Here is a 25678-nt window from a genome sequence, read left to right on the forward strand (position 1 = left end):
TGCAAAAGTCATGCTCGAGAGAAGGATATTAACTTCTCAGTTTTGTTATCAATTTAAATCATATAATACATGACACACATTGGACAAGCTTAACGGAAAAACTAAAAACGATCATACTAAGAGATTCATTTAGAGACATTAGAACTTCAATTTACACTCGGTCGGACACATAATCCTAATTTTATCAAGTCAGCGTAATATAAAGAATATTCAAGAGCGTATGTAGCGAACTGAAAGAATGATGCGAATTAAGCTCTAAATTATGTATGCAAACTTACCAGATGGTGTAACAGATGTAGTCGTGGGCGGTGTTGCCGTCGTCACAGACGGACCGGTAGTTTGTTGCGTGCCAGTCGTGGTTCCAGCTACAAGATGTATTATTTCAAATATATATTACAGAAGTGTGCCACCTTTTCGTCAAAACGCCCGTTTATAGATCGATTATGCATGTTTCGACCTTTATTAATTTTAGGTTAAAACACAAGGCGTGCTAAACTAAAACAGTTGTCCTTTACACCGTTCGCCTTACTGCCGTGGAACGTGTTCTCTTTATACATCTCGTTTCTCTATTGATCGTTTAATTAATTGCATATATTTTATCAGATAATTGTGTTACACAATTAATATCACGTTTAACATGGGCACAGGCTAAAATTAACATTGAGATATTGGGTGATGATGTTTTTCTTTGATGTTTGACTAATAATACATGTCCATAATTTAAAACAAAAAATGAAGCTTCAGTATCATCCATATATTTTCGACCATTCCAATGGAGAAACAGATTAAAAACGATTGTCCTTAGGAATAAATTACACATGTTCGTAGATTCAATCCAATTATCGGGATTTCTATAAGTAATATATTGCATTTTAAATATTATTGCGTTATAATATAAAACAAACCGACAGTCAAACGTGTATAGATGTATATGAACTTATGTTTACGCTCGTATAAACGAAACATTGTTTGCGTTTTTTTTTTAAAGTCAATAATTTGATTTAGGCTATGGTGTCTTATTTACTTGTCATCTGTTTCCATTTTACTGATATACCTACTATTCAACTAACTGTTGCTTTAACATTTTGTGATACGTATGATGTAAGATCGAACTCGTCGTATTTAAATGAACACCTGCTTCTTTTTGAGTTGTAGTAATCATAGCAACTACGGTTGTTACAGGCCCTAAACAACCATTTACGCCAAGGTCTTCTAATGTAATAGATTCATTAGGTGATTTTACTTTAAATGGTATTTCAAAGAACTGCACTTCTTTATTTGTACTAAGCAATCCGCATATAAATAGATAGAAGCAATGACTTTAAACCCATGCAAACTGGCTGTTTATTTTATAAATAAGTATTACTCATGTGTAACTGATACCACTATTGCTTAACAAATACTTCTACAGAAGTATTCACTCTCAAATACTTTAATGGTAGTTTAGCCATTCAGAATCTACAAAGTTGATATATGAATACATAACTTTTCAATGACTTTAATGTAGATACATTAGATTTATTCTAGCATTTTTTATTTTAAGGCTTGAATAGATATTTAATATAAACGAAAAATGTATACACAGGGATTTCGACGCGAACTTGTAATCGGGACCAATTATAGAATGTATATTATTTAAAAATACTTATACAAAAAAATCCCAACATTCCCCAACATTTATTTGTTAAAGAAGAAAGGTTGTATCAACATCACAACATCAAAACGACTTTAAATATTATTTACCTGGCTTTGTAGTTGATGGCGATGGTGTAGTTGCTGTCGAGGAAACTAATGGTTGTGTTGTCATAACAGCTGAAGTTGTGTGTACAGCTAAAACAATATGGTTTTAAAGAACGATATAACTATTTATGTCATGGACGTCGCAGCACGCTGTGAATCGCGTCAACAAATACTGTTATCAGCGAATAGATATGTAATGTAAAATCAAACTTTTCAATAACATGTTCAACATGACATCCAGTACATACATTAAACTTGCAAACAAACTATTTTACACCAATATATAATCTGTTTTGCAAAGTACAAAGTGCATTAAGATTCATATTTAAGAATACAAACAGCGTTCTTAAATATTAAACATGAAATCAATCCTTAAATAATTTTACAAATGTTGTTTATTAAATAGTTTAACAACTTGTTATTTATGTATGAATTGATAATGAAGTATTCACTTTGATGATAATGTATACGCCTATACGTTAAAACTTACAGGGCGTTGTGGTGCTTGCTGTTGTTAATTGCTCGCCGCATAACAGAGCGGTGATCGGACCCAATCTGATTACGTTGGCGTCTGGAGACTTCTTTATTGTGACCGTAATAGTTACTACCTTCTTGCCATTCCTTGGATGGCTCACAACAGCAGTGTCCTGTTTCATTTCCGGTTGCGTCTGATACAATTGTATGACAAAGAGAGATAAGTTTTAAACAGTACCATGATCTACATTTACTGTGATTTGCGCTTGTAAAAAGATGTCCATTTAATATCAATATATAGGTTATTGTAAAAGTATGTACATACCTCAGTTTGAATCGTGTTATCGTCGTATGTAATGTTGACGGATACAACTGCGTCATATGGTTTAATATGTAACTCGTTCAATTCTATTGGTATAATGTTAATCTTGACTACAGCCATGTCTGTTTGATCAGGTGTAAGTTGTGTAATTCCCCCGGCCCGGTTAAACGGATCGAAGTTTTCAACGGTTTTGCCGTTTACGTCAATGGTTGTGAAACTTGGTGCAACGTCTTGTTCTGGTCCGCCCATCACGCAATTTTCTATCAATTTCAATCGTAAATGTATGTTTAAAAGCGTGCAGATGGATATTTAGTCCATGTCTATAATTTAAGACTAAGTAATCGCAAGAAAACTTAATATATTCATCGTATATATCAAAAACAACCATTTATGACGCGTAACTTGCAAAGCATGAAACATGTTGTATATATTAAAAAAACTGATAGTGAACTTGATACCCCCTCCGATACCTTATCACAGCGAGTGTTAAATACAACGTATATTACAATTGCAAAAGTCATGCTCGAGAGAAGGATATTAACTTCTCAGTTTTGTTATCAATTTAAATCATATAATACATGACACACATTGGACAAGCTTAACGGAAAAACTAAAAACGATCATACTAAGAGATTCATTTAGAGACATTAGAACTTCAATTTACACTCGGTCGGACACATAATCCCAATTTTATCAAGTCAGCGTAATATAAAGAATATTCAAGAGCGTATGTAGCGAACTGAAAGAATGATGCGAATTAAGCTCTAAATTATGTATGCAAACTTACCAGATGGTGTAACAGATGTAGTCGTGGGCGGTGTTGCCGTCGTCACAGACGGACCGGTAGTTTGTTGCGTGCCAGTCGTGGTTCCAGCTACAAGATGTATTATTTCAAATATATATTACAGAAGTGTGCCACCTTTTCGTCAAAACGCCCGTTTATAGATCGATTATGCATGTTTCGACCTTTATTAATTTTAGGTTAAAACACAAGGCGTGCTAAACTAAAAAAGTTGTCCTTTACACCGTTCGCCTTACTGCCGTGGAACGTGTTCTCTTTATACATCTCGTTTCTCTATTGATCGTTTAATTAATTGCATATATTTTATCAGATAATTGTGTTACACAATTAATATCACGTTTAACATGGGCACAGGCTAAAATTAACATTGAGATATTGGGTGATGATGTTTTTCTTTGATGTTTGACTAATAATACATGTCCATAATTTAAAACAAAAAATGAAGCTTCAGTATCATGCATATATTTTCGACCATTCCAATGGAGAAACAGATTAAAAACGATTGTCCTTAGGAATAAATTACACATGTTCGTAGATTCAATCCAATTATCGGGATTTCTATAAGTAATATATTGCATTTTAAATATTATTGCGTTATAATATAAAACAAACCGACAGTCAAACGTGTATAGATGTATATGAACTTATGTTTACGCTCGTATAAACGAAACATTGTTTGCGTTTTTATTTAAAGTCAATAATTTGATTTAGGCTATGGTGTCTTATTTACTTGTCATCTGTTTCCATTTTACTGATATACCTACTATTCAACTAACTGTTGCTTTAACATTTTGTGATACGTATGATGTAAGATCGAACTCGTCGTATTTAAATGAACACCTGCTTCTTTTTGAGTTGTAGTAATCATAGCAACTACGGTTGTTACAGGCCCTAAACAACCATTTACGCCAAGGTCTTCTAATGTAATTAGGTGATTTTACTTTAAATGGTATTTCAAAGAACTGCACTTCTTTATTTGTACTAAGCAATCCGCATATAAATAGATAGAAGCAATGACTTTAAACCCATGCAAACTGGCTGTTTATTTTATAAATAAGTATTACTCATGTGTAACTGATACCACTATTGCTTAACAAATACTTCTACAGAAGTATTCACTCTCAAATACTTTAATGGTAGTTTAGCCATTCAGAATCTACAAAGTTGATATATGAATACATAACTTTTCAATGACTTTAATGTAGATACATTAGATTTATTCTAGCATTTTTTATTTTAAGGCTTGAATAGATATTTAATATAAACGAAAAATGTATACACAGGGATTTCGACGCGAACTTGTAATCGGGACCAATTATAGAATGTATATTATTTAAAAAATACTTATACAAAAAAAATCCCAACATTCCCCAACATTTATTTGTTAAAGAAGAAAGGTTGTATCAACATCACAACATCAAAACGACTTTAAATATTATTTACCTGGCTTTGTAGTTGATGGCGATGGTGTAGTTGCTGTCGAGGAAACTAATGGTTGTGTTGTCATAACAGCTGAAGTTGTGTGTACAGCTAAAACAATATGGTTTTAAAGAACGATATAACTATTTATGTCATGGACGTCGCAGCACGCTGTGAATCGCGTCAACAAATACTGTTATCAGCGAATAGATATGTAATGTAAAATCAAACTTTTCAATAACATGTTCAACATGACATCCAGTACATACATTAAACTTGCAAACAAACTATTTTACACCAATATATAATCTGTTTTGCAAAGTACAAAGTGCATTAAGATTCATATTTAAGAATACAAACAGCGTTCTTAAATATTAAACATGAAATCAATCCTTAAATAATTTTACAAATGTTGTTTATTAAATAGTTTAACAACTTGTTATTTATGTATGAATTGATAATGGAGTATTCACTTTGATGATAATGTATACGCCTATACGTTAAAACTTACAGGGCGTTGTGGTGCTTGCTGTTGTTAATTGCTCGCCGCATAACAGAGCGGTGATCGGACCCAATCTGATTACGTTGGCGTCTGGAGACTTCTTTATTGTGACCGTAATAGTTACTACCTTCTTGCCATTCCTTGGATGGCTCACAACAGCAGTGTCCTGTTTCATTTCCGGTTGCGTCTGATACAATTGTATGACAAAGAGAGATAAGTTTTAAACAGTACCATGATCTACATTTACTGTGATTTGCGCTTGTAAAAAGATGTCCATTTAATATCAATATATAGGTTATTGTAAAAGTATGTACATACCTCAGTTTGAATCGTGTTATCGTCGTATGTAATGTTGACGGATACAACTGCGTCATATGGTTTAATATGTAACTCGTTCAATTCTATTGGTATAATGTTAATCTTGACTACAGCCATGTCTGTTTGATCAGGTGTAAGTTGTGTAATTCCCCCGGCCCGGTTAAACGGATCGAAGTTTTCAACGGTTTTGCCGTTTACGTCAATGGTTGTGAAACTTGGTGCAACGTCTTGTTCTGGTCCGCCCATCACGCAATTTTCTATCAATTTCAATCGTAAATGTATGTTTAAAAGCGTGCAGATGGATATTTAGTCCATGTCTATAATTTAAGACTAAGTAATCGCAAGAAAACTTAATATATTCATCGTATATATCAAAAACAACCATTTATGACGCGTAACTTGCAAAGCATGAAACATGTTGTATATATTAAAAAAACTGATAGTGAACTTGATACCCCCTCCGATACCTTATCACAGCGAGTGTTAAATACAACGTATATTACAATTGCAAAAGTCATGCTCGAGAGAAGGATATTAACTTCTCAGTTTTGTTATCAATTTAAATCATATAATACATGACACACATTGGACAAGCTTAACGGAAAAACTAAAAACGATCATACTAAGAGATTCATTTAGAGACATTAGAACTTCAATTTACACTCGGTCGGACACATAATCCCAATTTTATCAAGTCAGCGTAATATAAAGAATATTCAAGAGCGTATGTAGCGAACTGAAAGAATGATGCGAATTAAGCTCTAAATTATGTATGCAAACTTACCAGATGGTGTAACAGATGTAGTCGTGGGCGGTGTTGCCGTCGTCACAGACGGACCGGTAGTTTGTTGCGTGCCAGTCGTGGTTCCAGCTACAAGATGTATTATTTCAAATATATATTACAGAAGTGTGCCACCTTTTCGTCAAAACGCCCGTTTATAGATCGATTATGCATGTTTCGACCTTTATTAATTTTAGGTTAAAACACAAGGCGTGCTAAACTAAAAAAGTTGTCCTTTACACCGTTCGCCTTACTGCCGTGGAACGTGTTCTCTTTATACATCTCGTTTCTCTATTGATCGTTTAATTAATTGCATATATTTTATCAGATAATTGTGTTACACAATTAATATCACGTTTAACATGGGCACAGGCTAAAATTAACATTGAGATATTGGGTGATGATGTTTTTCTTTGATGTTTGACTAATAATACATGTCCATAATTTAAAACAAAAAATGAAGCTTCAGTATCATGCATATATTTTCGACCATTCCAATGGAGAAACAGATTAAAAACGATTGTCCTTAGGAATAAATTACACATGTTCGTAGATTCAATCCAATTATCGGGATTTCTATAAGTAATATATTGCATTTTAAATATTATTGCGTTATAATATAAAACAAACCGACAGTCAAACGTGTATAGATGTATATGAACTTATGTTTACGCTCGTATAAACGAAACATTGTTTGCGTTTTTTTTTAAAGTCAATAATTTGATTTAGGCTATGGTGTCTTATTTACTTGTCATCTGTTTCCATTTTACTGATATACCTACTATTCAACTAACTGTTGCTTTAACATTTTGTGATACGTATGATGTAAGATCGAACTCGTCGTATTTAAATGAACACCTGCTTCTTTTTGAGTTGTAGTAATCATAGCAACTACGGTTGTTACAGGCCCTAAACAACCATTTACGCCAAGGTCTTCTAATGTAATAGATTCATTAGGTGATTTTACTTTAAATGGTATTTCAAAGAACTGCACTTCTTTATTTGTACTAAGCAATCCGCATATAAATAGATAGAAGCAATGACTTTAAACCCATGCAAACTGGCTGTTTATTTTATAAATAAGTATTACTCATGTGTAACTGATACCACTATTGCTTAACAAATACTTCTACAGAAGTATTCACTCTCAAATACTTTAATGGTAGTTTAGCCATTCAGAATCTACAAAGTTGATATATGAATACATAACTTTTCAATGACTTTAATGTAGATACATTAGATTTATTCTAGCATTTTTTATTTTAAGGCTTGAATAGATATTTAATATAAACGAAAAATGTATACACAGGGATTTCGACGCGAACTTGTAATCGGGACCAATTATAGAATGTATATTATTTAAAAAATACTTATACAAAAAAAATCCCAACATTCCCCAACATTTATTTGTTAAAGAAGAAAGGTTGTATCAACATCACAACATCAAAACGACTTTAAATATTATTTACCTGGCTTTGTAGTTGATGGCGATGGTGTAGTTGCTGTCGAGGAAACTAATGGTTGTGTTGTCATAACAGCTGAAGTTGTGTGTACAGCTAAAACAATATGGTTTTAAAGAACGATATAACTATTTATGTCATGGACGTCGCAGCACGCTGTGAATCGCGTCAACAAATACTGTTATCAGCGAATAGATATGTAATGTAAAATCAAACTTTTCAATAACATGTTCAACATGACATCCAGTACATACATTAAACTTGCAAACAAACTATTTTACACCAATATATAATCTGTTTTGCAAAGTACAAAGTGCATTAAGATTCATATTTAAGAATACAAACAGCGTTCTTAAATATTAAACATGAAATCAATCCTTAAATAATTTTACAAATGTTGTTTATTAAATAGTTTAACAACTTGTTATTTATGTATGAATTGATAATGGAGTATTCACTTTGATGATAATGTATACGCCTATACGTTAAAACTTACAGGGCGTTGTGGTGCTTGCTGTTGTTAATTGCTCGCCGCATAACAGAGCGGTGATCGGACCCAATCTGATTACGTTGGCGTCTGGAGACTTCTTTATTGTGACCGTAATAGTTACTACCTTCTTGCCATTCCTTGGATGGCTCACAACAGCAGTGTCCTGTTTCATTTCCGGTTGCGTCTGATACAATTGTATGACAAAGAGAGATAAGTTTTAAACAGTACCATGATCTACATTTACTGTGATTTGCGCTTGTAAAAAGATGTCCATTTAATATCAATATATAGGTTATTGTAAAAGTATGTACATACCTCAGTTTGAATCGTGTTATCGTCGTATGTAATGTTGACGGATACAACTGCGTCATATGGTTTAATATGTAACTCGTTCAATTCTATTGGTATAATGTTAATCTTGACTACAGCCATGTCTGTTTGATCAGGTGTAAGTTGTGTAATTCCCCCGGCCCGGTTAAACGGATCGAAGTTTTCAACGGTTTTGCCGTTTACGTCAATGGTTGTGAAACTTGGTGCAACGTCTTGTTCTGGTCCGCCCATCACGCAATTTTCTATCAATTTCAATCGTAAATGTATGTTTAAAAGCGTGCAGATGGATATTTAGTCCATGTCTATAATTTAAGACTAAGTAATCGCAAGAAAACTTAATATATTCATCGTATATATCAAAAACAACCATTTATGACGCGTAACTTGCAAAGCATGAAACATGTTGTATATATTAAAAAAACTGATAGTGAACTTGATACCCCCTCCGATACCTTATCACAGCGAGTGTTAAATACAACGTATATTACAATTGCAAAAGTCATGCTCGAGAGAAGGATATTAACTTCTCAGTTTTGTTATCAATTTAAATCATATAATACATGACACACATTGGACAAGCTTAACGGAAAAACTAAAAACGATCATACTAAGAGATTCATTTAGAGACATTAGAACTTCAATTTACACTCGGTCGGACACATAATCCCAATTTTATCAAGTCAGCGTAATATAAAGAATATTCAAGAGCGTATGTAGCGAACTGAAAGAATGATGCGAATTAAGCTCTAAATTATGTATGCAAACTTACCAGATGGTGTAACAGATGTAGTCGTGGGCGGTGTTGCCGTCGTCACAGACGGACCGGTAGTTTGTTGCGTGCCAGTCGTGGTTCCAGCTACAAGATGTATTATTTCAAATATATATTACAGAAGTGTGCCACCTTTTCGTCAAAACGCCCGTTTATAGATCGATTATGCATGTTTCGACCTTTATTAATTTTAGGTTAAAACACAAGGCGTGCTAAACTAAAAAAGTTGTCCTTTACACCGTTCGCCTTACTGCCGTGGAACGTGTTCTCTTTATACATCTCGTTTCTCTATTGATCGTTTAATTAATTGCATATATTTTATCAGATAATTGTGTTACACAATTAATATCACGTTTAACATGGGCACAGGCTAAAATTAACATTGAGATATTGGGTGATGATGTTTTTCTTTGATGTTTGACTAATAATACATGTCCATAATTTAAAACAAAAATGAAGCTTCAGTATCATGCATATATTTTCGACCATTCCAATGGAGAAACAGATTAAAAACGATTGTCCTTAGGAATAAATTACACATGTTCGTAGATTCAATCCAATTATCGGGATTTCTATAAGTAATATATTGCATTTTAAATATTATTGCGTTATAATATAAAACAAACCGACAGTCAAACGTGTATAGATGTATATGAACTTATGTTTACGCTCGTATAAACGAAACATTGTTTGCGTTTTTTTTTAAAGTCAATAATTTGATTTAGGCTATGGTGTCTTATTTACTTGTCATCTGTTTCCATTTTACTGATATACCTACTATTCAACTAACTGTTGCTTTAACATTTTGTGATACGTATGATGTAAGATCGAACTCGTCGTATTTAAATGAACACCTGCTTCTTTTTGAGTTGTAGTAATCATAGCAACTACGGTTGTTACAGGCCCTAAACAACCATTTACGCCAAGGTCTTCTAATGTAATAGATTCATTAGGTGATTTTACTTTAAATGGTATTTCAAAGAACTGCACTTCTTTATTTGTACTAAGCAATCCGCATATAAATAGATAGAAGCAATGACTTTAAACCCATGCAAACTGGCTGTTTATTTTATAAATAAGTATTACTCATGTGTAACTGATACCACTATTGCTTAACAAATACTTCTACAGAAGTATTCACTCTCAAATACTTTAATGGTAGTTTAGCCATTCAGAATCTACAAAGTTGATATATGAATACATAACTATTCAATGACTTTAATGTAGATACATTAGATTTATTCTAGCATTTTTTATTTTAAGGCTTGAATAGATATTTAATATAAACGAAAAATGTATACACAGGAATTTCGACGCGAACTTGTAATCGGGACCAATTATAGAATGTATATTATTTAAAAAATACTTATACAAAAAAAATCCCAACATTCCCCAACATTTATTTGTTAAAGAAGAAAGGTTGTATCAACATCACAACATCAAAACGACTTTAAATATTATTTACCTGGCTTTGTAGTTGATGGCGATGGTGTAGTTGCTGTCGAGGAAACTAATGGTTGTGTTGTCATAACAGCTGAAGTTGTGTGTACAGCTAAAACAATATGGTTTTAAAGAACGATATAACTATTTATGTCATGGACGTCGCAGCACGCTGTGAATCGCGTCAACAAATACTGTTATCAGCGAATAGATATGTAATGTAAAATCAAACTTTTCAATAACATGTTCAACATGACATCCAGTACATACATTAAACTTGCAAACAAACTATTTTACACCAATATATAATCTGTTTTGCAAAGTACAAAGTGCATTAAGATTCATATTTAAGAATACAAACAGCGTTCTTAAATATTAAACATGAAATCAATCCTTAAATAATTTTACAAATGTTGTTTATTAAATAGTTTAACAACTTGTTATTTATGTATGAATTGATAATGGAGTATTCACTTTGATGATAATGTATACGCCTATACGTTAAAACTTACAGGGCGTTGTGGTGCTTGCTGTTGTTAATTGCTCGCCGCATAACAGAGCGGTGATCGGACCCAATCTGATTACGTTGGCGTCTGGAGACTTCTTTATTGTGACCGTAATAGTTACTACCTTCTTGCCATTCCTTGGATGGCTCACAACAGCAGTGTCCTGTTTCATTTCCGGTTGCGTCTGATACAATTGTATGACAAAGAGAGATAAGTTTTAAACAGTACCATGATCTACATTTACTGTGATTGATTTGCGCTTGTAAAAAGATGTCCATTTAATATCAATATATAGGTTATTGTAAAAGTATGTACATACCTCAGTTTGAATCGTGTTATCGTCGTATGTAATGTTGACGGATACAACTGCGTCATATGGTTTAATATGTAACTCGTTCAATTCTATTGGTATAATGTTAATCTTGACTACAGCCATGTCTGTTTGATCAGGTGTAAGTTGTGTAATTCCTCCGGCCCGGTTAAACGGATCGAACCTTTCAACGGTTTCGCCGTTTACGTCAATGGTTGTGAAACTTGGTGCAACGTCTTGTTCTGGTCCGCCCATCACGCAATTTTCTATCAATTTCAATCGTAAATGTATGTTTAAAAGCGTGCAGATGGATATTTAGTCCATGTCTATAATTTAAGACTAAGTAATCGCAAGAAAACTTAATATATTCATCGTATATATCAAAAACAACCATTTATGACGCGTAACTTGCAAAGCATGACACATGTTGTATATATTAAAAAAACTGATAGTGAACTTGATACCCCCACCGATACCTTATCACAGCGAGTGTTAAATACAATGTATATTACAATTGCAAAAGTCATGCTCGAGAGAAGGATATTAACTTCTCAGTTTTGTTATCTATTTAAATCATATAATACATGACACACATTGGACAAGCTTAACGGAAAAACTAAAAACGATCATACTAAGAGATTCATTTAGAGACATTAGAACTTCAATTTACACTCGGTCGGACACATAATCCCAATTTTATCAAGTCAGCGTAATATAAAGAATATTCAAGAGCGTATGTAGCGAACTGAAAGAATGATGCGAATTAAGCTCTAAATTATGTATGCAAACTTACCAGATGGTGTAACAGATGTAGTCGTGGGCGGTGTTGCCGTCGTCACAGACGGACCGGTAGTTTGTTGCGTGCCAGTCGTGGTTCCAGCTACAAGATGTATTATTTCAAATATATATTACAGAAGTGTGCCACCTTTTCGTCAAAACGCCCGTTTATAGATCGATTATGCATGTTTCGACCTTTATTAATTTTAGGTTAAAACACAAGGCGTGCTAAACTAAAAAAGTTGTCCTATACACCGTTCACCTTACTGCCGTGGAACGTGTTCTCTTTATACATCTCGTTTCTCTATTGATCGTTTAATTAATTGCAAATATTTTATCAGATAATTGTGTTACACAATTAATATCACGTTCAACATGGGCACAGGCTAAAATTAACATTGAGATATTGGGTGATGATGTTTTTCTTTGATGTTTGACTAATAATACATGTCCATAATTTAAAACAAAAAATGAAGCTTCAGTATCATGCATACATTTTCGACCATTCCAATGGAGAAACAGATTAAAAACGATTGTCCTTAGGAATAAATTACACATGTTCGTAGATTCAATCCAATTATCGGGATTTCTATAAGTAATATATTGCATTTTAAATATTATTCCGTTATAATATAAAACAAACCGACAGTCAAACGTGTATAGATGTACTTTAATGGTAGTTTAGCCATTCAGAATCTACAAAGTTGATATATGAATACATAACTATTCAATGACTTTAATGTAGATACATTAGATTTATTCTAGCATTTTTTATTTTAAGGCTTGAATAGATATTTAATATAAACGAAAAATGTATACACAGGAATTTCGACGCGAACTTGTAATCGGGACCAATTATAGAATGTATATTATTTAAAAAATACTTATACAAAAAAAAATCCCAACATTACCCAACATTTATTTGTTAAAGAAGAAAGGTTGTATCAACATCACAACATCAAAACGACTTTAAATATTATTTACCTGGCTTTGTAGTTGATGGCGATGGTGTAGTTGCTGTCGAGGAAACTAATGGTTGTGTTGTCATAACAGCTGAAGTTGTGTGTACAGCTAAAACAATATGGTTTTAAAGAACGATATAACTATTTATGTCATGGACGTCGCAGCATGCTGTGAATCGCGTCAACAAATACTGTTATCAGCGAATAGATATGTAATGTAAAATCAAACTTTTCAATAACATGTTCAACATGACATCCAGTCCATACATTAAACTTGCAAAAAAACTATTTTACACCAATATATAATCTGTTTTACAAAGTAAAAAGTGCATTAAGATTCATATTTAAGAATACAAACAGCGTTCTAAAATATTAAACATGAAATCAATCCTTAAATAATTTTACAAATGTTGTTTATTAAATAGTATAACAACTTGTTATTTATGTATGAATTGATAATGGAGTATTCACTTTGATGATAATGTATACGCCTATACGATAAAACTTACAGGGCGTTGTGGTGCTTGCTGTTGTTAATTGCTCGCCGCATAACAGAGCGGTGATCGGACCCAATCTGATTACTTGGGCGTCTGGAGACTTCTTTATTGTGACCGTAATAGTTACTACCTTCTTGCCATTCCTTGGATGACTCACAACAGCAGTGTCCTGTTTCATTTCCGGTTGCGTCTGATACAATTGTATGACATAGAGAGATAAGTTTTAAACAGTACCATGATCTACATTAACTGTGATTTGCGCTTGTAAAAAGATGTCCATTTAATATCAATATATAGGTTATTGTAAAAGTATGTACATACCTCAGTTTGAATCGTGTTATCGTCGTATGTAATGTTGACGGATACAACTGCGTCATATGGTTTAATATGTAACTCGTTCAATTCTATTGGTATAATGTTAATCTTGACTACAGCCATGTCTGTTTGATCAGGTGTAAGTTGTGTAATTCCTCCGGCCCGGTTAAACGGATCGAACCCTTCAACGGTTTCGCCGTTTACGTCAATGGTTGTGAAACTTGGTGCAACGTCTTGTTCTGGTCCGCCCATCACGCAATTTTCTATCAATTTCAATCGTAAATGTATGTTTAAAAGCGTGCAGATGAATATTTAGTCCATGTCTATAATTTAAGACTAAGTAATCGCAAGAAAACTTAATATATTCATCGTATATATCAAAAACAACCATTTATGACGCGTAACTTGCAAAGCATGAAACATGTTGTATATATTAAAAAAACTGATAGTGAACTTGATACCCCCACCGATACCTTATCACAGCGAGTGTTAAATACAACATATATTACAATTGCAAAAGTCATGCTCGAGAGAAGGATATTAACTTCTCAGTTTTGTTATCAATTTAAATCATATAATACATGACACACATTGGACAAGCTTAACGGAAAAACTAAAAACGATCATACTAAGAGATTCATTTAGAGACATTAGAACTTCAATTTACACTCGGTCGGACACATAATCCCAATTTTATCAAGTCAGCGTAATATAAAGAATATTCAAGAGCGTATGTAGCGAACTCAAAGAATGATGCGAATTAAGCTCTAAATTATGTATGCAAACTTACCAGATGGTGTAACAGATGTAGTCGTGGGCGGTGTTGCCGTCGTCACAGACGGACCGGTAGTTTGTTGCGTGCCAGTCGTGGTTCCAGCTACAAGATGTATTATTTCAAATATATATTACAGAAGTGTGCCACCTTTTCGTCAAAACGCCCGTTTATAGATCGATTATGCATGTTTCGACCTTTATTAATTTTAGGTTAAAACACAAGGCGTGCTAAACTAAAAAAGTTGTCCTATACACCGTTCGCCTTACTGCCGTGGAACGTGTTCTCTTTATACATCTCGTTTCTCTATTGATCGTTTAATTAATTGCATATATTTTATCAGATAATTGTGTTACACAATTAATATCACGTTTAACATGGGCACAGGCTAAAATTAACATTGAGATATTGGGTGATGATGTTTTTCTTTGATGTTTGACTAATAATACATGTCCATAATTTAAAACAAAAAATGAAGCTTCAGTATCATGCATACATTTTCGACCATTCCAATGGAGAAACAGATTAAAAACGATTGTCCTTAGGAATAAATTACACATGTTCGTAGATTCAATCCAATTATCGGGATTTCTTTAAGTAATATATTGCATTTTAAATATTATTGCGTTATAATATAAAACAAACCGACAGTCAAACGTGTATAGATGTATATGAACTTATGTTTACGCTCGTATAAACGAAACATTGTTTGCGTTTTTTTTAAAGTCAATAATTTGATTTAGGCTATGGTGTCTTATTTACTTGTCATCTGTTTCCATTATACTGATATACCTACTATTCAACTTACTGTTGCTTTAACATTTTGTGATACGTATGATGTAAGATCGAACTCGTCGTATTTAAATGAACACCTGCTTCTTTTTGAGTTGTAGTAATCATAGCAACTACGGTTATTACAGGCCCTAAACAACCATTTACGCCAAGGTCTTCTAATGTAATAGATTCATTAGGTGATTTTACTTTAAATGGTATTTCAAAGAACTGCACTTCTTTATTTGTACTAAGCAATCCGCATATAAATAGATAGAAGCAATGACTTTAAACCCATGCAAACTGGCTGTTTATTTTATAAATAAGTATTACTCATGTGTAACTGATACCACTATTGCTTAACAAATACTTCTACAGAAGTATTCACTCTCAAATACTTTAATGGTAGTTTAGCCATTCAGAATCTACAAAGTTGATATATGAATACATAACTATTCAATGACTTTAATGTAGATACATTAGATTTATTCTAGCATTTTTTATTTTAAGGCTTGAATAGATATTTAATATAAACGAAAAAATGTATACACAGGAATTTCGACGCGAACTTGTAATCGGGACCAATTATAGAATGTATATTATTTAAAAAATACTTATACAAAAAAATCCCAACATTCCCCAACATTTATTTGTTAAAGAAGAAAGGTTGTATCAACACCACAACATCAAAACGACTTTAAATATTATTTACCTGGCTTTGTAGTTGATGGCGATGGTGTAGTTGCTGTCGAGGAAACTAATGGTTGTGTTGTCATAACAGCTGAAGTTGTGTGTACAGCTAAAACAATATGGTTTTAAAGAACGATATAACTATTTATGTCATGGACGTCGCAGCATGCTGTGAATCGCGTCAACAAATACTGTTATCAGCGAATAGATATGTAATGTAAAATCAAACTTTTCAATAACATGTTCAACATGACATCCAGTACATACATTAAACTTGCAAACAAACTATTTTACACCAATATATAATCTGTTTTACAAAGTACAAAGTTCATTAAGATTCATATTTAAGAATACAAACAGCGTTCTTAAATATTAAACATGAAATCAATCCTTAAATAATTTTACAAATGTTGTTTATTAAATAGTATAACAACTTGTTATTTATGTATGAATTGATAATGGAGTATTCACTTTGAAGATAATGTATACGCCTATACGATAAAACTTACAGGGCGTTGTGGTGCTTGCTGTTGTTAATTGCTCGCCGCATAACAGAGCGGTGATCGGACCCAATCTGATTACTTGGGCGTCTGGAGACTTCTTTATTGTGACCGTAATAGTTACTACCTTCTTGCCATTCCTTGGATGACTCACAACAGCAGTGTCCTGTTTCATTTCCGGTTGCGTCTGATACAATTGTATGACAAAGAGAGATAAGTTTTAAACAGTACCATGATCTACATTTACTGTGATTTGCGCTTGTAAAAAGATGTCCATTTAATATCAATATATAGGTTATTGTAAAAGTATGTACATACCTCAGTTTGAATCGTGTTATCGTCGTATGTAATGTTGACGGATACAACTGCGTCATATGGTTTCATATGTAACTCGTTCAATTCTATTGGTATAATGTTAATCTTGACTACAGCCATGTCTGTTTGATCAGGTGTAAGTTGTGTAATTCCTCCGGCCCGGTTAAACGGATCGAACCCTTCAACGGTTTCGCCGTTTACGTCAATGGTTGTGAAACTTGGTGCAACGTCTTGTTCTGGTCCGCCCATCACGCAATTTTCTATCAATTTCAATCGTAAATGTATGTTTAAAAGCGTGCAGATGGATATTTAGTCCATGTCTATAATTTAAGACTAAGTAATCGCAAGAAAACTTAATATATTCATCGTATATATAAAAAACAACCATTTATGACGCGTAACTTGCAAAGCATGAAACATGTTGTATATATTAAAAAAACTGATAGTGAACTTGATACCCCCACCGATACCTTATCACAGCGAGTGTTAAATACAACGTATATTACAATTGCAAAAGTCATGCTCGAGAGAAGGATATTAACTTCTCAGTTTTGTTATCAATTTAAATCATATAATACATGACACACATTGGACAAGCTTAACGGAAAAACTAAAAACGATCATACTAAGAGATTCATTTAGAGACATTAGAACTTCAATTTACACTCGGTCGGACACATAATCCCAATTTTATCAAGTCAGCGTAATATAAAGAATATTCAAGAGCGTATGTAGCGAACTGAAAGAATGATGCGAATTAAGCTCTAAATTATGTATGCAAACTTACCAGATGGTGTAACAGATGTAGTCGTGGGCGGTGTTGCCGTCGTCACAGACGGACCGGTAGTTTGTTGCGTGCCAGTCGTGGTTCCAGCTACAAGATGTATTATTTCAAATATATATTACAGAAGTGTGCCACCTTTTCGTCAAAACGCCCGTTTATAGATCGATTATGCATGTTTCGACCTTTATTAATTTTAGGTTAAAACACAAGGCGTGCTAAACTAAAAAAGTTGTCCTATATACCGTTCGCCTTACTGCCGTGGAACGTGTTCTCTTCATACATCTTGTTTCTCTATTGATCGTTTAATTAATTGCATATATTTTATCAGATAATTGTGTTACACAATTAATATCACGTTTAACATGGGCACAGGCTAAAATTAACATTGAGATATTGGGTGATGATGTTTTTCTTTGATGTTTGACTAATAATACATGTCCATAATTTAAAACAAAAATAAAGCTTCAGTATCATGCATACATTTTCGACAACTCCAATGGAGAAACAGATTAAAAACGATTGTCCTTAGGAATAAATTACACATGTTCGTAGATTCAATCCAATTATCCGGATGTCTATAAGTAATATATTGCATTTTAAATATTATTGCGTTATAATATAAAACAAACCGACAGTCAAACGTGTATAGATGTATATGAACTTATGTTTACGCTCGTATAAACGAAACATTGTTTGCGTTTTTTTTTAAAGTCAATAATTTGATTTAGGCTATGGTGTCTTATTTACTTGTCATCTGTTTCCATTATACTGATATACCTACTATTCAACTTACTGTTGCTTTAACATTTTGTGATAAGTATGATGTAAGATCGAACTCGTCGTATTTAAATGAACACCTGCTTCTTTTTGAGTTGTAGTAATCATAGCAACTACGGTTGTTACAGGCCCTAAACAACCATTTACGCCAAGGTCTTCTAATGTAATAGATTAATTAGGTGATTTTACTTTAAATGGTATTTCAAAGAACTGCACTTCTTTATTTGTACTAAGCAATCCGCATATAAATAGATAGAAGCCATGACTTTAAACCCATGCAAACTGGCTGTTTATTTTATAAATAAGTATTACTCATGTGTAACTGATACCACTATTGCTTAACAAATACTTCTACAAAAGTATTCACTCTCAAATACTTTAATGGTAGTTTAGCCATTCAGAATCTACAAAGTTGATATATGAATACATAACTATTCAATGACTTTAATGTAGATACATTATATTTATTCTAGCATTTTTTATTTTAAGGCTTGAATAGATATTTAATATAAACGAAAAATGTATACACAGGAATTTCGACGCGAACTTGTAATCGGGACCAATTATAGAATGTATATTATTTAAAAAAATATTTACACAAAAAAATCCCAACATTCCCCAACATTTATTTGTTAAAGAAGAAAGGTTGTATCAACATCACAACATCAAAACGACTTTAAATATTATTTACCTGGCTTTGTAGTTGATGGCGATGGTGTAGTTGCTGTCGAGGAAACTAATGGTTGTGTTGTCATAACAGCTGAAGTTGTGTGTACAGCTAAAACAATATGGTTTTAAAGAACGATATAACTATTTATGTCATGGACGTCGCAGCATGCTGTGAATCGCGTCAACAAATACTGTTATCAGCGAATAGATATGTAATGTAAAATCAAACTTTTCAATAACATGTTCAACATGACATCTAGTACATACATTAAACTTGCAAACAAACTATTTTACACCAATATATAATCTGTTTTACAAAGTACAAAGTGCATTAAGATTCATATTTAAGAATACAAACAGCGTTCTTAAATATTAAACATTAAATCAATCCTTAAATAATTTTACAAATAATGTTTATTAAATAGTATAACAACTTGTTATTTATGTATGAATTGATAATGGAGTATTCACTTTGATGATAATGTATACGCCTATACGATAAAACTTACAGGGCGTTGTGGTGCTTGCTGTTGTTAATTGCTCGCCGCATAACAGAGCGGTGATCGGACCCAATCTGATTACTTGGGCGTCTGGAGACTTCTTTAGTGTGACCGTAATAGTTACTACCTTCTTGCCATTCCTTGGATGACTCACAACAGCAGTGTCCTGTTTCATTTCCGGTTGCGTCTGATACAATTGTATGACAAAGAGAGATAAGTTTTAAACAGTACCATGATCTACATTTACTGTGATTTGCGCTTGTAAAAAGATGTCCATTTAATATCAATATATAGGTTATTGTAAAAGTATGTACATACCTCAGTTTGAATCGTGTTATCGTCGTATGTAATGTTGACGGATACAACTTCGTCATATGGTTTAATATGTAACTCGTTCAATTCTATTGGTATAATGTTAATCTTGACTACAGCCATGTCTGTTTGATCAGGTGTAAGTTGTGTAATTCCTCCGGCCCGGTTAAACGGATCGAACCCTTCAACGGTTTCGCCGTTTACGTCAATGGTTGTGAAACTTGGTGCAACGTCTTGTTCTGGTCCGCCCATCACGCAATTTTCTATCAATTTCAATCGTAAATGTATGTTTAAAAGCGTGCAGATGGATATTTAGTCCATGTCTATAATTTAAGACTAAGTAATCGCAAGAAAACTTAATATATTCATCGTATATATCAAAAACAACCATTTATGACGCGTAACTTGAAAAGCATGAAACATGTTGTATATATTAAAAAAACTGATAGTGAACTTGATACCCCCACCGATACCTTATCACAGCGAGTGTTAAATACAACGTATATTACAATTGCAAAAGTCATGCTCGAGAGAAGGATATTAACTTCTCAGTTTTGTTATCAATTTAAATCATATAATACATGACACACATTGGACAAGCTTAACGGAAAAACTAAAAACGATCATACTAAGAGATTCATTTAAAGACATTAGAACTTCAATTTACACTCGGTCGGACACATAATCCCAATTTTATCAAGTCAGCGTAATATAAAGAATATTCAAGAGCGTATGTAGCGAACTGAAAGAATGATGCGAATTAAGCTCTAAATTATGTATGCAAACTTACCAGATGGTGTAACAGATGTAGTCGTGGGCGGTGTTGCCGTCGTCACAGACGGACCGGTAGTTTGTTGCGTGCCAGTCGTGGTTCCAGCTACAAGATGTATTATTTCAAATATATATTACAGAAGTGTGCCACCTTTTCGTCAAAACGCCCGTTTATAGATCGATTATGCATGTTTCGACCTTTATTAATTTTAGGTTAAAACACAAGGCGTGCTAAACTAAAACAGTTGTCCTATACACCGTTCGCCTTACTGCCGTGGAACGTGTTCTCTTTATACATCTCGTTTCTCTATTGATCGTTTAATTAATTGCATATATTTTATCAGATAATTGTGTTACACAATTAATATCACGTTTAACATGGGCACAGGCTAAAATTAACATTGAGATATTGGGTGATGATGTTTTTCTTTGATGTTTAACTAATAATACATGTCCATAATTTAAAACAAAAAATGAAGCTTCAGTATCATGCATACATTTTCGACCATTCCAATGGAGAAACAGATTAAAAACGATCGTCCTTAGGAATAAATTACACATGTTCGTAGATTCAATCCAATTATCGGGATTTCTATAAGTAATATATTGCATTTTAAATATTATTGCGTTGTAATATAAAACAAACCGACAGTCAAACGTGTATAGATGTACTTTAATGGTAGTTTAGCCATTCAGAATCTACAAAGTTGATATATGAATACATAACTATTCAATGACTTTAATGTAGATACATTAGATTTATTCTAGTATTTTTAATTTAAGGCTTGAATAGATATTTAATATAAACGAAAAATGTATACACAGGAATTTCGACGCGAACTTGTAATCGGGACCAATTATAGAATGTATATTATTTAAAAAATACTTATACAAAAAAAATCCCAACATTCCCCAACATTTATTTGTTAAAGAAGAAAGGTTGTATCAACACCACAACATCAAAACGACTTTAAATATTATTTACCTGGCTTTGTAGTTGATGGCGATGGTGTAGTTGCTGTCGAGGAAACTAATGGTTGTGTTGTCATAACAGCTGAAGTTGTGTGTACAGCTAAAACAATATGGTTTTAAAGAACGATATAACTATTTATGTCATGGACGTCGCAGCATGCTGTGAATCGCGTCAACAAATACTGTTATCAGCGAATAGATATGTAATGTAAAATCAAACTTTTCAATAACATGTTCAACATGACATCCAGTACATACATTAAACTTGCAAACAAACTATTTTACACCAATATATAATCTGTTTTACAAAGTACAAAGTGCATTAAGATTCATATTTAAGAATACAAACAGCGTTCTTAAATATTAAACATGAAATCAATCCTTAAATAATTTTACAAATGTTGTTTATTAAATAGTATAACAACTTGTTATTTATGTATGAATTGATAATGGAGTATTCACTTTGAAGATAATGTATACGCCTATACGATACAACTTACAGGGCGTTGTGGTGCTTGCTGTTGTTAATTGCTCGCCGCATAACAGAGCGGTGATCGGACCCAATCTGATTACTTGGGCGTCTGGAGACTTCTTTATTGTGACCGTAATAGTTACTACCTTCTTGCCATTCCTTGGATGACTCACAACAGCAGTGTCCTGTTTCATTTCCGGTTGCGTCTGATACAATTGTATGACAAAGAGAGATAAGTTTTAAACAGTACCATGATCTACATTTAATGTGATTTGCGCTTGTAAAAAGATGTCCATTTAATATCAATATATAGGTTATTGTAAAAGTATGTACATACCTCAGTTTGAATCGTGTTATCGTCGTATGTAATGTTGACGGATACAACTGCGTCATATGGTTTAATATGTAACTCGTTCAATTCTATTGGTATAATGTTAATCTTGACTACAGCCATGTCTGTTTGATCAGGTGTAAGTTGTGTAATTCCTCCGGCCCGGTTAAACGGATCGAACCCTTCAACGGTTTCGCCGTTTACGTCAATGGTTGTGAAACTTGGTGCAACGTCTTGTTCTGGTCCGCCCATCACGCAATTTTCTATCAATTTCAATCGTAAATGTATGTTTAAAAGCGTGCAGATGGATATTTAGTCCATGTCTATAATTTAAGACTAAGCAATCGCAAGAAAACTTAATATATTCATCGTATATATCAAAAACAACCATTTATGACGCGTAACTTGCAAAGCATGAAACATGTTGTATATATTAAAAAAACTGATAGTGAACTTGATACCCCCACCGATACCTTATCACAGCGAGTGTTAAATACAACGTATATTACAATTGCAAAAGTCATGCTCGAGAGAAGGATATTAACTTCTCAGTTTTGTTATCAATTTAAATCATATAATACATGACACACATTGGACAAGCTTAACGGAAAAACTAAAAACGATCATACTATGAGATTCATTTAGAGACATTAGAACTTCAATTTACACTCGGTCGGACACATAATCCCAATTTTATCAAGTCAGCGTAATATAAAGAATATTCAAGAGCGTATGTAGCGAACTGAAAGAATGATGCGAATTAAGCTCTAAATTATGTATGCAAACTTACCAGATGGTGTAACAGATGTAGTCGTGGGCGGTGTTGCCGTCGTCACAGACGGACCGGTAGTTTGTTGCGTGCCAGTCGTGGTTCCAGCTACAAGATGTATTATTTCAAATATATATTACAGAGTGTGCCACCTTTTCGTCAAAACGCCCGTTTATAGATCGATTATGCATGTTTCGACCTTTATTAATTTTAGGTTAAAACACAAGGCGTGCTAAACTAAAAAAAGTTGTCCTATACACCGTTCGCCTTACTGCCGTGGAACGTGTTCTCTTTATACATCTCGTTTCTCTATTGATCGTTTAATTAATTGCATATATTTTATCAGATAATTGTGTTACACAATTAATATCACGTTTAACATGGGCACAGGCTAAAATTAACATTGAGATATTGGGTGATAATGTTTTTCTTTGATGTTTGACTAATAATACATGTCCATAATTTAAAACAAAAAATGAAGCTTCAGTATCATGCATACATTTTCGACCATTCCAATGGAGAAACAGATTAAAAACGATTGTCCTTAGGAATAAATTACACATGTTCGTAGATTCAATCCAATTATCGGGATTTCTATAAGTAATATATTGCATTTTAAATATTATTGCGTTATAATATAAAACAAACCGACAGTCAAACGTGTATAGATGTATATGAACTTATGTTTACGCTCGTATAAACTTAACGGACATGCATTTAACCCCGTTTTCTGAGAGCGCGATTCGTATCATCGTCACAACATGCGGTATATTTTCTGTCACATTTTTTAAATATACCGCGGACTATTATTTTTCCATTTCACACGTTTGCTTTTATAAATGTTCTGGAACTAATTACAGACATCAGTGTATTATCATTTTTGTTGTTTCACGTGAAGTATGTATAGCCGTCAGAAGAAAACGGTAAATATGACAGTCTTTTTATAAATGGTATATTGCACATTAAATATAATTGCGTTATAATATCAAACACACGGATTTTCAAACGTGTATAGATGTATATGAAGTCAATACTTTGTTTTAGACTATGGTGTCTTATTTACTTGTCATCTGTTTCCATTATACTGTTAATTACTTTTTAACTTAATGTTGCTTCAATATTCTGTGATACGTATGGTGTAAAATCGAACTCGTCGTATTTAAATGAACACTTGCTACTTTTTTTGTTGTAGTAATCAAAGCAAATACGCTTGTTACAGGCCCTAAACAACAATTTACGCACATGTTCTCTAGTTCTCTAATGTAATAGATTCATTAGGTGATTTTATTGTAAATGGTATTTCAAAGAACCGCACTTTATTTATAAATCAGTAGTACTCATTTGTAACTGATACCACTATTACTTAAAAATTAAAACTTAACAGAATTATTCAGTATCAAATACTTTTATAGTAGTTTAGCCATTCAGAATCTACAAATTTGACATATGAATACATAACTATTCAATTACTTTAATGTAGATGAACTCGATTTATTCTAGCGTTTTTATTTGTAAGGCTTGAATCGATATTTAATATAAACGAAAAATGTTCACGCACATGAATTTCGACGCTAAATTGTAATCGGAACTAAATATAGAACATATATAATTAACCCATTTATGCCTAGCGTCCTGAAAAAAGGACATTGCAAACAGCGTAGACCCAGATGAGACGCCGCATGATGCGGCGCCTCATCTGGGTCTGCGCTGTTTGCTTAACGAAATTTCTGTAAGAAATATTCTAAATATAGAAATACGTATACCAAACACCCCTACTTTTGGAAATAAATTGATCCAATTTAGAAGGGTGGGAGAGTCCACTAGACATAAATGGGTTAAAAAAAATTATACCAAAGGAATCCCAACATTCTGCAAGATTTTTTTGTAAAAGTAGAAAGCTTTTATCTCCTTTCAAAACCATAACGACTTTTAATATTTCACACCTGGCTTTGTAGTTGATGGTTGTTGTGTAGTGCCTGTCGAGAAAACAGATGGTTGTGTTGTCATAACAGCTGTAGTTGTCTGTACAGCTAAAACAACATGGTTTTAAATTTTAAAT

General features: G+C 33.1%; 1 protein-coding gene across 1 annotated transcript in view; it reads right to left on the bottom strand.

The window, feature by feature from the left end:
* Positions 1–25678, bottom strand: part of LOC127846265 (mucin-2-like) — a 92891-nt gene that overhangs the window by 33404 nt on the left and 33809 nt on the right. The window contains exons 27-55 of the mRNA XM_052377436.1: positions 23641–23727; positions 22857–23113; positions 22548–22725; positions 22061–22147; positions 21095–21181; positions 20311–20567; positions 20002–20179; positions 19515–19601; positions 18050–18136; positions 17266–17522; positions 16957–17134; positions 16470–16556; positions 15005–15091; positions 14221–14477; positions 13912–14089; positions 13425–13511; positions 9408–9494; positions 8624–8880; positions 8315–8492; positions 7828–7914; positions 6362–6448; positions 5578–5834; positions 5269–5446; positions 4782–4868; positions 3324–3410; positions 2540–2796; positions 2231–2408; positions 1744–1830; positions 279–365 (exon numbers count right to left, since the gene is read on the bottom strand). Coding sequence (XP_052233396.1) covers positions 279–365; positions 1744–1830; positions 2231–2408; positions 2540–2796; positions 3324–3410; positions 4782–4868; positions 5269–5446; positions 5578–5834; positions 6362–6448; positions 7828–7914; positions 8315–8492; positions 8624–8880; positions 9408–9494; positions 13425–13511; positions 13912–14089; positions 14221–14477; positions 15005–15091; positions 16470–16556; positions 16957–17134; positions 17266–17522; positions 18050–18136; positions 19515–19601; positions 20002–20179; positions 20311–20567; positions 21095–21181; positions 22061–22147; positions 22548–22725; positions 22857–23113; positions 23641–23727 — 4350 coding nt within the window. The remainder of the gene's footprint in view (positions 1–278; positions 366–1743; positions 1831–2230; positions 2409–2539; positions 2797–3323; positions 3411–4781; positions 4869–5268; positions 5447–5577; positions 5835–6361; positions 6449–7827; positions 7915–8314; positions 8493–8623; positions 8881–9407; positions 9495–13424; positions 13512–13911; positions 14090–14220; positions 14478–15004; positions 15092–16469; positions 16557–16956; positions 17135–17265; positions 17523–18049; positions 18137–19514; positions 19602–20001; positions 20180–20310; positions 20568–21094; positions 21182–22060; positions 22148–22547; positions 22726–22856; positions 23114–23640; positions 23728–25678) is intronic.

This window comes from Dreissena polymorpha, chromosome 9 (assembly GCF_020536995.1).
Source record: "Dreissena polymorpha isolate Duluth1 chromosome 9, UMN_Dpol_1.0, whole genome shotgun sequence".
Taxonomy (NCBI): Eukaryota; Metazoa; Mollusca; class Bivalvia; order Myida; family Dreissenidae; genus Dreissena; species Dreissena polymorpha.